The following is a 13,300-nucleotide window of genomic DNA, read 5'->3' as shown; positions in this document are numbered from 1 at the left end:
CACTTACGTACATATCGTCAAATTCTATATCATAAATTGTTCATTACATTAATGTCTGTCTCTCGACTCTAAGCTCGCTGTGGGCGGGGAATGTGTCTGTTTATTGTATATCGCTCTCTCCGCTGCCTAGTACTGTGCTCTGCGCACAATAAGTGTTCAATAGATACGACTGACCGACCCACTGACCGTCTCTCCCTCTAGACGGCATACACGTTGTGAGCAGGGAACGTATCTGCCAACTCTGTTGTTCTCTGCTCTCCCAAGGGCTCAGTACGGAGCTCTGCACATATGAACTCTCGGAAAATATCAGTGATTGATCGGTTGATTGTTATTTACTTATTTATTTATTCATTTATATTAATCTTCGTCTCCCCCTCTAGACAGTAAGCTCACTGTGGTTAGGGAATGTGTCTCGTACTACTGTACACTTCCAAGCGTTTAGTACAGTGCTCAATAAATGCGACTGAATGAATGAATAATGACACTAATAACGATGGCATTTGTTAAGCGCTTACTATGTGCCAAGCACCGTTTTAAGCACTGGGGTAGATACAAGGCGATCAGGTTGTCCCACGTGGGGCTCACGGTCTCAATCCCCATTTGGACAAGTAGCAGGGTCAGGATGAGAACCCACGAGCTCTGATTCCCGGGCCCGGGCTCTTTCCACTGAGCCACTCTGCTTCTCTAGTGAAAGAGAGGTTCCCGAACCCCCAGTCAAACTTGAATTTTACCCAAGGTCTCTTGCAGTAGGACTGAGTTTTCCGCTTGTAGAGGCCACCCAAACCCACCTTTTTCCCTCTGCTCCCTCTACGCCCCTCTTCACCTCTCCGCAGCTAAACCCTCTTCTCCCCCCTTTCCCTCTCCTCCTCCCCCTCTCCCGTCCCATCCCCTCAGCATTGTACTCGATCGCTCAACTGTATATATCTTCATCACCCTATTTATTTTGTTTAATGAGATGTATATCACCCTGATTCTATTTATTCGCCATTGTTTTTATGAGACGTTCTTCCCCTCGACTCTATTTATCGCTATCGTCCTCGTCTGTCCGTCTCCCCCCAGATTAGACCGTGAGCCCGTCAAAGGGCAGGGACCGTCTCTATCTGTTGCCCATTTGTACATTCCAAGCGCTTAGTACGGTGCTCTGCACATAGTAAGCGCTCAATAAATACTATTGAATGAATGAATGGATGGATGGATCGTATGACACGCAAATTCGTGAAGCGTTCCATACTTTTAAGCCCTACTGAGAGCTCACCTCCTCCAAGAGGCCTTCCCAGACTGAACTACCTCTTTTCACCTCTGCTCCCCCTCCTCCCTCTGCTCCCTCCCCCTTCCCCCTTTCCCTAAGCCCCCTTTCCCTCTGCTCCTCCACCTCTCCCTTCCCTTCCCCTCAGCACTGTGCTCATTTGGATAGATTTTTTTACCCTATTTATTTTGTTAATGAGTTGTACATCCCCTTGATTCTATTTATCAGCGTGGCTCAGTGGAAAGAGCCCGGGCTTGGGAGTCAGAGGTCATGGGTTCGAATCCCGGCTCTGCCCCTTGTCAGCTGGGTGACTGTGGGCAAGTCACTTCGCTTCTCGGTGCCTCAGTTCCCTCATCTGTAAAATGGGGATGAAGACTGTGAGTTTCACGTGGAACAACCCCATTACCCTGTATCTACCCCAGCGCTTTGAACAGTGCCCTGCACATAGTAAGCGCTTAACAAATACCAACATTATTATTCTTATTCTCAGTGCCTCAGTTCCCTCATCTGTAAAATGGGGATGAAGACTGCGTTTCACGTGGAACAACCCCATTACCCTGTATATACCCCAGCGCTTACCTGTATATACCCCAGCGCTTAGAATAGTGAATAATAATAATAATGTTGGTATTTCTTAATCGCTTACTATGTGCAGAGCACTGTTCGGAGCGCTGGGGTAAACACAGGGGAATCAGGTTGTCCCACGCGGGCCTCACAGTCTTAATCCCCATTTTACAGATGAGGGAACTGCGGCACAGAGAAGTTAAGTGACTTGCCCACAGTCACACAGCTGACAAGTAGCAGAGCTGGGATTCGAACTCATGAGCCCTGACTCCAAAGCCCGTGCTCTTTCCACTGCGCCACGCTGCTTCTCTGCACATAGTAAGCGCTTAACAAATACCAACATTTATTGTGATTATGTCCTCTTGTTTTGGTCCGTCTCTCCCGATTAGCCCGTGAGCCTGTCATTGGTCAGGGATGGTCTCTGTCTGTTGCCCAATTGTACATTCCAAATGCTTAGTCCGGTGTTCTGCACATAGTAAACACTCAATAAGTACTATCGAATGAATGAATGGGGCAGGGACGGTCTCTATCTGTTGCCGAACGGTACCTTCCAAGCGCTTAGTCCAGTGCTCTGCACAGAGTAGGCGCCCAATAAATACTATTGAATGAATGGGGCAGGGATGGTCTCTATCAGTTGCCGAACTGTACCTTCCAAGCGCTTAGGCCAGTGCTCTGCACAGAGTAGGCGCCCAATAAATACTTTGGAATGAATTGGGCAGGGATGGTCTCTACCTGTTGCCGAATTGTACCTTCCACGCGCTTAGTCCAGTGCTCTGCACAGAGTAGGCGCTCAATAAATACTATCGAATGAATGAATAAGTGAATTTTCCCCTGGATTTCTCGTCCCGGGGAACGGAAAACGGCCTTGCTTGGGAAGTTGAGAACAAGGGACTGTTTGAATTTGTGAAGCGGTGGGTTTCCGTGTGTCCACCAGATGGCGCTCAGAGGCCAGAGCAGACGTCCACCGCTCGGGGCCTTAACTCGGGATAATAATCAGCACGTTGGTGTCAGTTAAGCGCTTACTACGTGCACAGCGCTGTTCTAAGCGCTGGGGGAGATACAGGGTCATCGGGTGGTCCCCCGTAGAGGCTCACAGTTAATCCCCATTTTCCAGATGAGGTCACTGAGGCCCAGAGAAGTGAAGTGACTTGCCCACAGTCACACACTGGACGAGTGGCAGAGTTGGGATAATAACGTTGGTATCTGTTAAGCGCTTACTAGATGCAGAGCACCGTTCTAAGCGCTGGGGGAGATACAGGGTCATCGGGTGGTCCCACGGGAGGCTCACAAGGTTAATCCCCATTTTCCAGATGAGGTCGCCGAGGCACGGAGCAGGTAAGTGACTCGCCCAAGGTCACACCGCTGACGAGTGGCAGAGCCGGGATTCAAACCCAAGACCTCTGACTCCCAAGCCCGGGCTCTTGCCACCGAGCCACGCTGCTTGGGATGCTCGGGCTGGACCCAGTCCATGCCCCACGTGGGGCTGTGGGGCTTCATCCCCATTTTGCAGAGCTCAGAGGCCTTCCCAGCTTCAGCCCTCCTCCCCATTCCCCCTACTCCTTCATTCAATGGTATTTATTGAGCGCTTCCTACGTGCGGAACACTGTACTAAGCGCTTGGAATGGACAATTCGGCAACGGATAGAGACCATCCCTGCCCAATAACCTCCTCTGCTCTACCCTCTTTCCCTCCCCACAGCACCTATATACATTTAATAATAATAATAATAATAATAATAACGTTGGTATTTGTTAAGCGCTTACTATGTGCAAAGCACCGTTCTGAGCACTGGGGGGATACAAGGTGATCAGGTTGTCCTACGTGGAGCTCCTAGTCTTCATCCCCATTTTACAGATGAGGGAACCGAGGCACAGAGAAGTGAAGAGACTTGCCCGAGATCACCCAGCAGACAAGTGGCGGGGGCAGGATTCGAACCCACAACCTCTGACTCCCAAGCCCGGGCTCTTTCCACTGAGCCACGCTGCTATTTGTACATATTTATTGCTCTCTTTATTTTATTAATGATGTGCATTTATCTATGGTTCCGTTTCTCTATTTTGATGGTGTCGATGCCTGTCTGCTTGTTTTGTTTTGTCGTCTGTCTCCCCCCTTCTAGACTGTGAGCCCGTTGTGGGGCAGGGATTAATAATAATAATAATAAATAATGTTGGTATTTGTTAAGCGCTTACTATGTGCCGAGCACTGTTCTAAGCGCTGGGGTAGACATAGGGGAATCAGGTCGTCCCACGTGGGGCTCACGGTCTTAATCCCCATTTTACAGATGAGGGAACTGAGGCACAGAGAAGTGAAGCGACTCGCCCACAGTCCCACAGCCGACAAGTGGCAGAGCTGGGATTTGAACTCATGAGCCCTGACTCCAAAGCCCGTGCTCTTTCCACTGAGCCACGCTGCTTCTCTCTCTGTTGCCAAACTGTACTTTCCAAGCGCTTAGAACAGTGCTCTGCACACCGTAAGTGCTCAGTAAAGAGCGTTGAACGAATGAAGGAATGCAGATGAAGGAACTGAGAAGTGAAGTGACTTGTTTTATGGTCTTTGGAAGCGCTCACTGTGTGCCAGGCCCAAGGTAATCAGATTGGAAACAGTCCGTACGTCGTATAGCTCACAGTCGGAATCCCCACAGAGAAGTAACGTGGCTTAGTGGAAAGAGCCTGTTCTTGGGAGTCACAGGTCATGGGTTCTAATCCTGTCACCGCCACTTGTCTGCTGCGAGATCTTGGGCAAGCGCTTCACTTCTCTGTGCTTCAGTTACCTCATCTGTAAAATGGGGATTAACCCAGCGAGCCCCACGTGGGACGGGGACTGTGTCCAACCCGATTTGCCTGTATCCACCCCATTCATTCAATCGTATTTATTGAGCGCTTACTGCGTGCAGAGCACTGGACTAAGCGCTTGGAATGGACAGTTCAGCAACCATCCCTGCCCAAAGACGGGCTCGCAGTCTAGAAGGGGGAGACAGACAACAAAACAAAAAAAACCCAAGTATCCATTCGATCGTATTTATTGAGCGCTTACTCTGTGCAGAGCACTGGACTAAGCGCTTGGAATGGACAATTCGGCAACAGATAAGAGACCATCCCTGCCCAATGACGGGCTCACAGCCTAAACGGGGGAGACAGACAGCAAAGCAAAACAGAACAAAACAAAGCAAGAAGTCACCCCAGCGCTTAGTACAGCACGTGGCACATAGTAAGCAGTGTGGCTCAGCGGAAAGAGCCCGGGCTTGGGAGTCAGAGGTCATGGGTTCTAATCCCGGCTCCTCTGCCTATCAGCTGTGTGACTTGGGGCAAGTCACTTCACTTCTCTGGACCTCAGTGACCTCCTCTGTAAAATGGGGATGAAGGCTGTGAGTTCCTCGTGGGACAACCTGATGACCTCGTATAATAATGATGTTGGTATTTGTTAAGCGCTTACTATGTGCAGAGCACTGTTCTAAGCGCTGGGGTGGATACAGGGTCATCAGGTTGTCCCACTTGGGCCTCACAGTCTTCATCCCCCTTTTACAGAGGAGGTCACTGAGGCACCGAGAAGTGAAGCGACTTGCCCAAAGCCACCCAGCTGACAGGTGGCCGAGCCGGGATTCGAACCCATGACCTCTGACTCCAAAGCCCGGGCTCTTTCCACTGAGCCACGAAGTGACTTGCCCAAAGTCACCCAGCTGACGGGTGGCGGAGCCGGGATTCGAACCCACGACCTCTGACTCCTGAGCCCGGGCTCTTTCCACTGAGCCACCTTAGAACAGTGCTTTGCACAGGGCAAGCCCTTAACAAATACCACCATCTTTTTAAGAACAAACGCAATTATTATTACCCGCTTAGTAGAGTGCTTTGCACGCCTAATCCCGGCTCTTTGTATCCCCCCAGCGCTTAGAACAGTGCTTGGCACAGAGTAAGACTGTGCGCCCGTCAACGGGCAGGGACCGTCTCTATCTGATGCCGATCTGTCCATTCCAAGCGCTTAGCCCAGTGCTCTGCGCGTAGTAGAGCACACTGAGAAGCAGCGTGGGGCAGTGGAAAGAGCACGGGCTTTGGAGTCAGAGGTCATGGGTTCGAATGCGGACTCTGCCACTTGTCAGCTGTGTGACTGTGGGGCAAGTCGCTTCACCTCTCTGGGCCTCAGTTCCCTCATCTGTAAAATGGGGGTGAAGCCTGGGCGCCTCACGGGGGACCACCTGATGACCCTGTATCTCCCCCAGCGCTTAGAACAGTGCTCCGCACATAGTGAGCGCTTAACAAATACCAACATTATTATTATTATGGTAAGCGCTCAATAAATACTATCGAATGAATAGTAAGCGCTTAACAGACGCCGTCTTTATTGTTATCATTCGCATCGCTCAATAAAGACGATTGAATGAATGCACACCCAGGGCGTCGGGGAGGGAGGGAGGGAGGGAGGGAGGGAGGGAGGGGCCGCGCGCGCTTTCCCGCCCCCGACCTTCCAGCCCTCTCTGCGCACGCGCCCCTCCCTCTCTCCCTCCCTGGCGCCTCCCCGCTCTGCGCACGCGCCCCTCCCTCCCTCGCGCCTCCCCGCCCTGCGCACGCGCCCCTCCCTCCCTGGCGCCTCCCCGCCCTGCGCACGCGCCCCGTCCTCGCGCCCCCGCCCTCGCGCCCGCGGCCCCCCGTTGGGTGCGCACGCGCCCTGCGGCGGCGGCGGCGGCGGCGTCGGGGGCGGAGCCTGGACAAGATGGCGGCGCCCAGGGAGGCCTCACGGGGCCCGGCCGGGAGCCCCGCCGCCCCCGCCGCCCCCGCCGCCCCCTCCGCCCTCGCCCAGCTGCAGGCCCTCCGACACCTCACCGCCCTTCTCACCCAGCAGCGCCACCGGTAACGACGGGCGGCCGGGGACGGGGAGGGGAGGGGAGGGGGGAAAGGGGAGCTCCCGTCCTTCCTTTTCTCCATCCATCCGTCCATCATCCATTCATTCATTCATCCATCCATCCATCCATTCATTCATCTGTCATTGGGCAGGGATGGTCTCCATCTGTTGCCGAATTGGCCATTCCAAGCGCTTAGTACAGTGCTCTGCACATAGTAAGCGCTCAATAAATACCATTGAATGAATGAATCCATCCATCCATTCATTCGTCCACTCATCCATCCATTCATTGATCCATCTATCTGTCCATCCATCAATTCATCCATCCATTCATTCATCCACTCATTCATCCACTCATCCATCCATCTATTCATCCATTCATCTATCCATCAGTTCACCCATCCATCCATTCATCCACCCTCCATCCATTCATCCATCCATCATCCATCCATCCATCCATCCATTCATTCATCTATCCATCCATCTATCCATCCATCCATTCATCCATCCTTCATCCATCCATTCATTTATTCATTCATCCATCCATCATCCTTCCATTCATTCATTCACCCATCATCCATCCATCCATCCATCCATCCATCCGTCCATTCATCCATCCATTCATCCATGCATCCATGCATCCATCCATCCAATTGTTTTTACCGCGCTCCTACTGTGCGCAGAGCACCGTACTAAGTGCGTACAAAGCCCAATTCAGCAATAAAGAGAGACAATCCTTGCCCACACCAGGTTTATCGTCAGGGGCGGGGGGAGAGACAGACATCAAAACAAGTCAACAGTCATCAGTATGCATAAATAGAATTATAGATTTATACATATCAAAACGAGAGGTCTCAATCTAAGTAGAATTATAGATCAATGCCCATCAAAACAAGTAAACAGGCATCAATATGAATAAATAGAATTATAGATATCCACATCAAAATAAGGAAACAAGTATCAATATGAATAAATAAAATTGTAGCTATATAAATGTCAAAACAAGTCAACAGGCACCAATTTAAATAAATAGAATTATAGATATATACACATTAAAGCAAGTAAACAGGCATCAATTTAAGTAAATAGAGTTATAGATATATACACATCAAAACAAGTCAACAGACATCGATAACTCGAGAAGCAGCGTGGCTCAGTGGAAAGAGCGTCGGCTTGGGAGTCAGAGGTCCTGGGTTCTAATCCCGGCTCTGCCACTTGTCAGCTGGGTGACTGTGGCAAGTCACTTCACGTCTCTGTGCCTCAGTTACCTCATCTGTAAAATGGGGATTAACTGTGAGCCTCACCTGGGACAACCTGATTCCCCTGTGTCTACCCCAGCGCTTAGAACAGCGCTCTCCACGTAGTAAGCGCTTAACAAATACCAACATTATTATTACCTTGTATCTACCCCGGCGCTTAGAACAGTTCTGGGCACGTAGTAAGAGCTTAACAAATACCATCATTATTGTTATCAATATAAATCAATAGAATTACAGATGTATACATAAAACCCAAGTGCTGTGGGGTGGGGGGGAGAGCAAAGGGAGTCAGTCGGGGTGAGGTGGGGGGAGGAGGAGGTGAGGAAAAGAGGGGCTCAGTCTGGGAAGGCCTCTTGGAGGAGGCGAGCCCTCAGTAGGCCTTTGAAGGGAGGAAGTGTGATTGTCGGTGGGATTTGTGGAGGGAGGGCGTTCCAGGCCAGGGGGAGGACGTGGGCCAGGGGTCGACGGTGGGACAGGTGAGATGGAGGCCCGGGGAGAAGGTTAGCGGCACCAGAGGAGCAGAGTGTGCGGGCTGGGCTGGAGAAGGAGAGAAGGGAGGTGAGCTAGTAGACACGATCCCTGTCCCTGTACTGTCCTTGAGGACCGTGTCATGGGTTCCGATCCCGGTTCTGCCACTTGTCAGCTATGCGCTTCGCTTAATTTCTTTGTGCCTCGGTGACCTCGATGGGATTGAGACCGTGAGCTCCAAGTGGGACAACCTGATTACCTTGTATCTACCCCAGCGCTTAGAACAGTGCTCGGCACATAGTAGGCGCTTAACAAATACCATTCGGTGGCAAGACCACGGGCTTTGGAGTCAGAGGTCATGGGTTCGAATCCCGGCTCTGCCATTTGTCAGCCGTGACTGTGTGCAAGTCACTTCACTTCTCGGTGCCTCAGTTACCTCATCTGTAAAATGGGGATTAAGACTGTGAGCCCCACGTGGGACAACCTGATTCCCCTCTGTCTACCCCAGCGCTTAGAACGGTGCTCGGCACATAGTAAGCGCTTAACAAATACCAACGTTATTATTATTGTCATAGTAACAAATACCATTATTATTATTCACCTCTCTGGGCCTCAGTAAGCGCTTAACAAATACCAACATTATTATTATTGTTATATTAACAAATACCATTATTATTATTCACCTCTCTGGGCCTCAGTTATCTCATCTTGTAATGGGATTAAGACTGTGAGCCCCACCTGAGATATAGACTATATTCAACTTGAGTAACTTGGGTCCTCCCCAGCGCTTAGTACAGTGCCTGATACATAGTAAGCGCTTAACAAATACCATTAGCAACAAGCGGGGTGGCAGCGGGAGGGATGAGAAGGAGGCCCCGTGGGTCCATGTGGTTTGAACTGGGGCTGGCCCAGGCCGTCTGCTTTCTAAACCTCAGTCAGTCGGTGATATCTGTTGAGTGCTTACTAGGTGCAGAACACCGCACTAAACCTTTGGAAGAGTCCAATACCACAGGATTAGCAGACGTGCCCGTATCGAGCTTCCAGTCTCACCGAGACAGTGGTAATTCCTTCATTCATTCATTTGTATTTCTTGAGCACTCAGTCTGTGCAGAGCCCTGTACTGAGCGCTTGGGAGAGTACAGTATAACAATAAACAGACACATTCCTTGCCCGAAATGAGCTTAAGGTCTAGAGGGAGAGACAGATATTAATAGAAATAAACAAATGACAGCTGTGGATGTAAGTGGTGTGGGGTTGGGGAGAGGGGATGAAGAAAGGGAGCAAGTCAGGGTGACGCAGAAGAGAGTGGGAGAAGAGGAAAGGGGGGTTTAGTCGGGGAAGGCCTCCTGGAGGAGATGGGCCTTCAATAAGGCACTGAAGTGGGGGAGAGTCATTGTCTGGCGGATTTGAGGACAAGGCAAGGCTCCAGCCCGTCGTAAACACCGTCTCTGTTGTCCCCAAAACCACCACCCCCCCCCCCCCCCCCGCCGGTTCTCTGAGGTCAGGGGCCGAACCTCCCCCGAGCGCGGTCCGCTCGGGGCCGGCGAGACGTCCGACCACGGCCCAGAAGGGAGGGTCGAGCCGTACGCACTGACGCACGCTTTCCGTTTCTTCAAAATGAAGTCCATCCGGCCGAGGGGCGACTCCGTAGGCTCCACCCGACGGCGGTCCGGCCCGCGCCCCCTGCCCTCGTTGGGATTTTCATCTGACCCTTTTGGCTTTCTTTAAAATGGCTGACCCCCCACGGTGAGCCAGAGGAGGCCGCGGCCCCCGGCGACCACCTCGGCGACCACCCCGGCGACCACCCCAGCGACCACCGGTGCCTCCGCTGGGGAGCCGAGTCAGGACCCCGGGCCGAAGCCCCCGGCCCGGCCCCCCGCCCGCCCCCACCACGGGGCTCTGGTTTCCTCGGGCCGGCGGGGATCGGCCTCCCACGCGCCGGGGAGGCCAGCTGAGTCACGGTCCGGCCGAAATGCCACCGGAAGGCCTCGGCAGAGCGACAGACGACCCCGGGGCGCGGCCCGTCCGGGAAGCACCGCGTGCCGACGTGGGGAGGGTGGGCGGGGTTATTTTGGGGTCCCGTGGTACCCTCGCCCGCCATCGGCCCCGTGCGACTCACCTTTAGGGGAGACGGACAAATATTGATGCGAGGAGTAAGCGAGGGTGAGTCAGTTTCCTCCCCGGTGTATAATCCCGCCTCTCCGTCCCTCTCCTGCTCGGGCCCTCCTTTTTCGTCTCTGCCCTCGAAAATAGAGTTGGACCTCCGACCTTCTGTTTACGCTCCTCGTCTGCAAACATTCCGGGGAGACCGTAGGCCGAGGGGAACCGCTGGAGAATCGGTCGGGATGGCGTCTCGCCGATTTTTCCCGGAACGAATCCCCGAGGGCGGGGATCGCCTCCGCCGACTCTGGCGAATGGTGCTCTCCCAAGCGCTTGGTACAGAGTAAGCGCTCAATCGAGACCATCGGTCGACCGTTTAGCGATCCGGGCGTGACCGGCACGGGCGTCTCTCCTGCCCCGAGGGAGTGTCCGGTGAACACCGACAGCCTGATGCAGATGTTTGTCATTCAGTCAGTCTTATTTATTGAGCGCGTACTGTGTGCGGAACACCGTACTAAGCGCTCGGGAGAGGACAATAGACACATTCCCTGCCTAAGATGAGTTTACAGTCTGTAATAATGTCGGTATTTGTTAAGCGCTTACTATGTGCCGAGCACTGTTCTAAGCGCCGGGGTAGACGCAGGGGAATCAGGTCGTCCCACGTGGGGCTCACAGTCTTAATCCCCGTTTTACAGATGGGGTAACTGAGGCACCGAGAAGTTAAGTGACTTGCCCAAAGTCACACAGCTGACAGGTGGCCGAGCCAGATTCGAACCCATGACTTCTGACTCCTAAGCCCGCGCTCTTTCCACTGAGCCACGCTGCTTCTCTAGCGTTTGGAGAAGCAGCGTGGCTTAGTGGAAAGAGCACGGGACTGAAAGTCAGAGGACTTGAGTTCCAGTCCTGGCTCCGCCACCTATCTGCTGTGTGACCTTGGGCCAATCATTTTTGTTATGGTATTTGTTACGTACTTACTATGTGTCAGACACTGTTCTAAGCACTGGGGTAGGCACGAGTTACTTAGGTCGGACACGGTCCCGGTCCTGCGTGGGGCTCACAGTCTAAGTAGGAGGGTAAACAGGAGAACTGAGGCACAGAGGACGTGAAGTGATTTGCCCCAGGCCACACAGCAAGCACGGCTTAGCGGAGAGAGCGCGGGCTTGGGCGTCAGAGGCCGTGGGTCCTAATCCCGGCTCCGCCACTTGTCAGCTGTGTGACTCTGGGCAAGTCGCAACTTTGGGCAACTTCTCTTGTGCCTCAGCTACCTCATCTGTAAAATGAGGATTAAGACAGTGAGTCCCGCGTGGGACAACCCGATAGCCTTGTATTCACCCTGGTGCTTGGAACAGTGCTTGGCACATAGTAAGCGCTTAACCAGTACCGTCGTCATTATTATTATTACCCGGCAGAGCCGGGATTAGAAGCCGGGTCCTCTGACTCCCAGGCCGATGCTACCTCTCTGGGCCTCAGTTTCCTCAAATGTAAAATACAGATTCAATCCCTGTCCTCCCTCCCCTCTCAGACTGGGAACTCCATGAAGGGTAGGGGCCCGTCTGAGACGATTGCATTGAATCCACCCCAGCGTTTAGCACGGTAGTATTATAATAATAACCGTGGTATCTGTTAAGCAGTTAGTCTGCTGTCAAGGGCCGTTCTAAGCCCCGGGGTGGATACGAGTTAATCAGTTAGGACGCAGTCCCTCTGTTCGCACGGGGCTCCCAGCCTAAGCAGGAGGGAGAACGGGTATTTGAATCCCCATTTTACAGAGGAGGAACCTGAGGCTTAAAGAAGTGAGGTGACTTGCCCAAGGTCATGCAGCAGGTAAGTGGCAGACCAGGGATTAGAATCCAGTTCCTCGGGCTTCTAGGACCGGGTTCTTTCTACTAGGCCACGCTGCTTCCCTACTTCCCTACAGTCTCCCTGATGGTAAATGAAAGAGAAAGCATTAAGACGTATATTTTAACAACAGTCAAGCTGTCTCCCTCGGCATCCCCACCGCCGGCGTCTCGTTGCTTTTTCGGAAATCTCGCCTCTAGCCTGTAAGCTCCTTGTGGGCGGCGATCGCGCCTACCAACTCGGTCCCAACCGCTTAATACAGCGCTCCGCTCACGGTAAACGCTCAATAAATACCATCGATTACTCGGTTGAGAGGTGACCGCTCAGGAGAACCACCTCTCTATCTAGAAAGTTACAGATCATCGCCGCATTTTTCTTTTTTTAATTTTCCCCGAGCAGGGCTGGCCAAGATTAAACCTGCAGATCTGTCTAAACTTGAAGGAAATGAAATCCGACCTTCTGTATAATTCTGAAGTGTCCTGTCAGCGCCGCATTTCATTTCTATATTGTCTGCAGGGTGTACATTCCTGACCGAGGGGAACGACCGGTGGTCGGTTCCTGAGTGTCTCTGCAGCTACCGGCCGCCTCCGAGGGAGAAATAGCAAAACATTTCTGCCTCTGTGGAAAACAATTGTCTCTAGGTAGGGTTGAGATAGGAAAGGCAGCGTGGCGGAGTGGATAGGGTACGGGCCTGGGAGCCAGGGGGACCTGGGTTCTGATCCCCGCTCTGCCACTTGTCTGCTGGGGAAGTGACTTCACTTCTCTGCGCCTCAGTTGCCTCATCGGGAAAATGGGGTTTAAGACTGTGAGCTCCATGTGGGACGGGGACTGTGCCTCGCCTGATTAACCTGGACCTAACCCAGTGCTTAGTAGTAATGTCGGTATTTGTTAATCGCTTACTATGTGCGACGCACTGTTCTAAGCGCTGGGGGGAATACCAGGTGATCAGGTTGTCCCATGGGGGGCTCACAGTCTTCATCCCCATTTTGCAGAT

The 13,300-nt window shown here is 52.5% G+C and overlaps 1 protein-coding gene across 3 annotated transcripts in view; it reads left to right on the top strand.

Moving 5' to 3' along the window:
• Positions 1 to 6,498: 6,498 nt before the first annotated feature.
• The window catches only part of ATXN10 (ataxin 10), an 85,078-nt gene continuing 78,276 nt past the window's right edge, over positions 6,499 to 13,300 (top strand). For all 3 annotated transcript variants that reach the window (XM_029078896.2, XM_029078895.2, XM_029078894.2), the window contains exon 1: positions 6,499 to 6,651. In XM_029078896.2, coding sequence (XP_028934729.1) covers positions 6,515 to 6,651 — 137 coding nt within the window. In that variant the 5' untranslated portion in view covers positions 6,499 to 6,514. The remainder of the gene's footprint in view (positions 6,652 to 13,300) is intronic.

The sequence above is a fragment of the Ornithorhynchus anatinus genome, chromosome 14, assembly GCF_004115215.2.
Source record: "Ornithorhynchus anatinus isolate Pmale09 chromosome 14, mOrnAna1.pri.v4, whole genome shotgun sequence".
Lineage (NCBI taxonomy): Eukaryota > Metazoa > Chordata > Mammalia > Monotremata > Ornithorhynchidae > Ornithorhynchus > Ornithorhynchus anatinus.
Note: the sequence above shows the minus strand (reverse complement) of the source record. Positions and strands in the feature narration are given on the sequence as shown.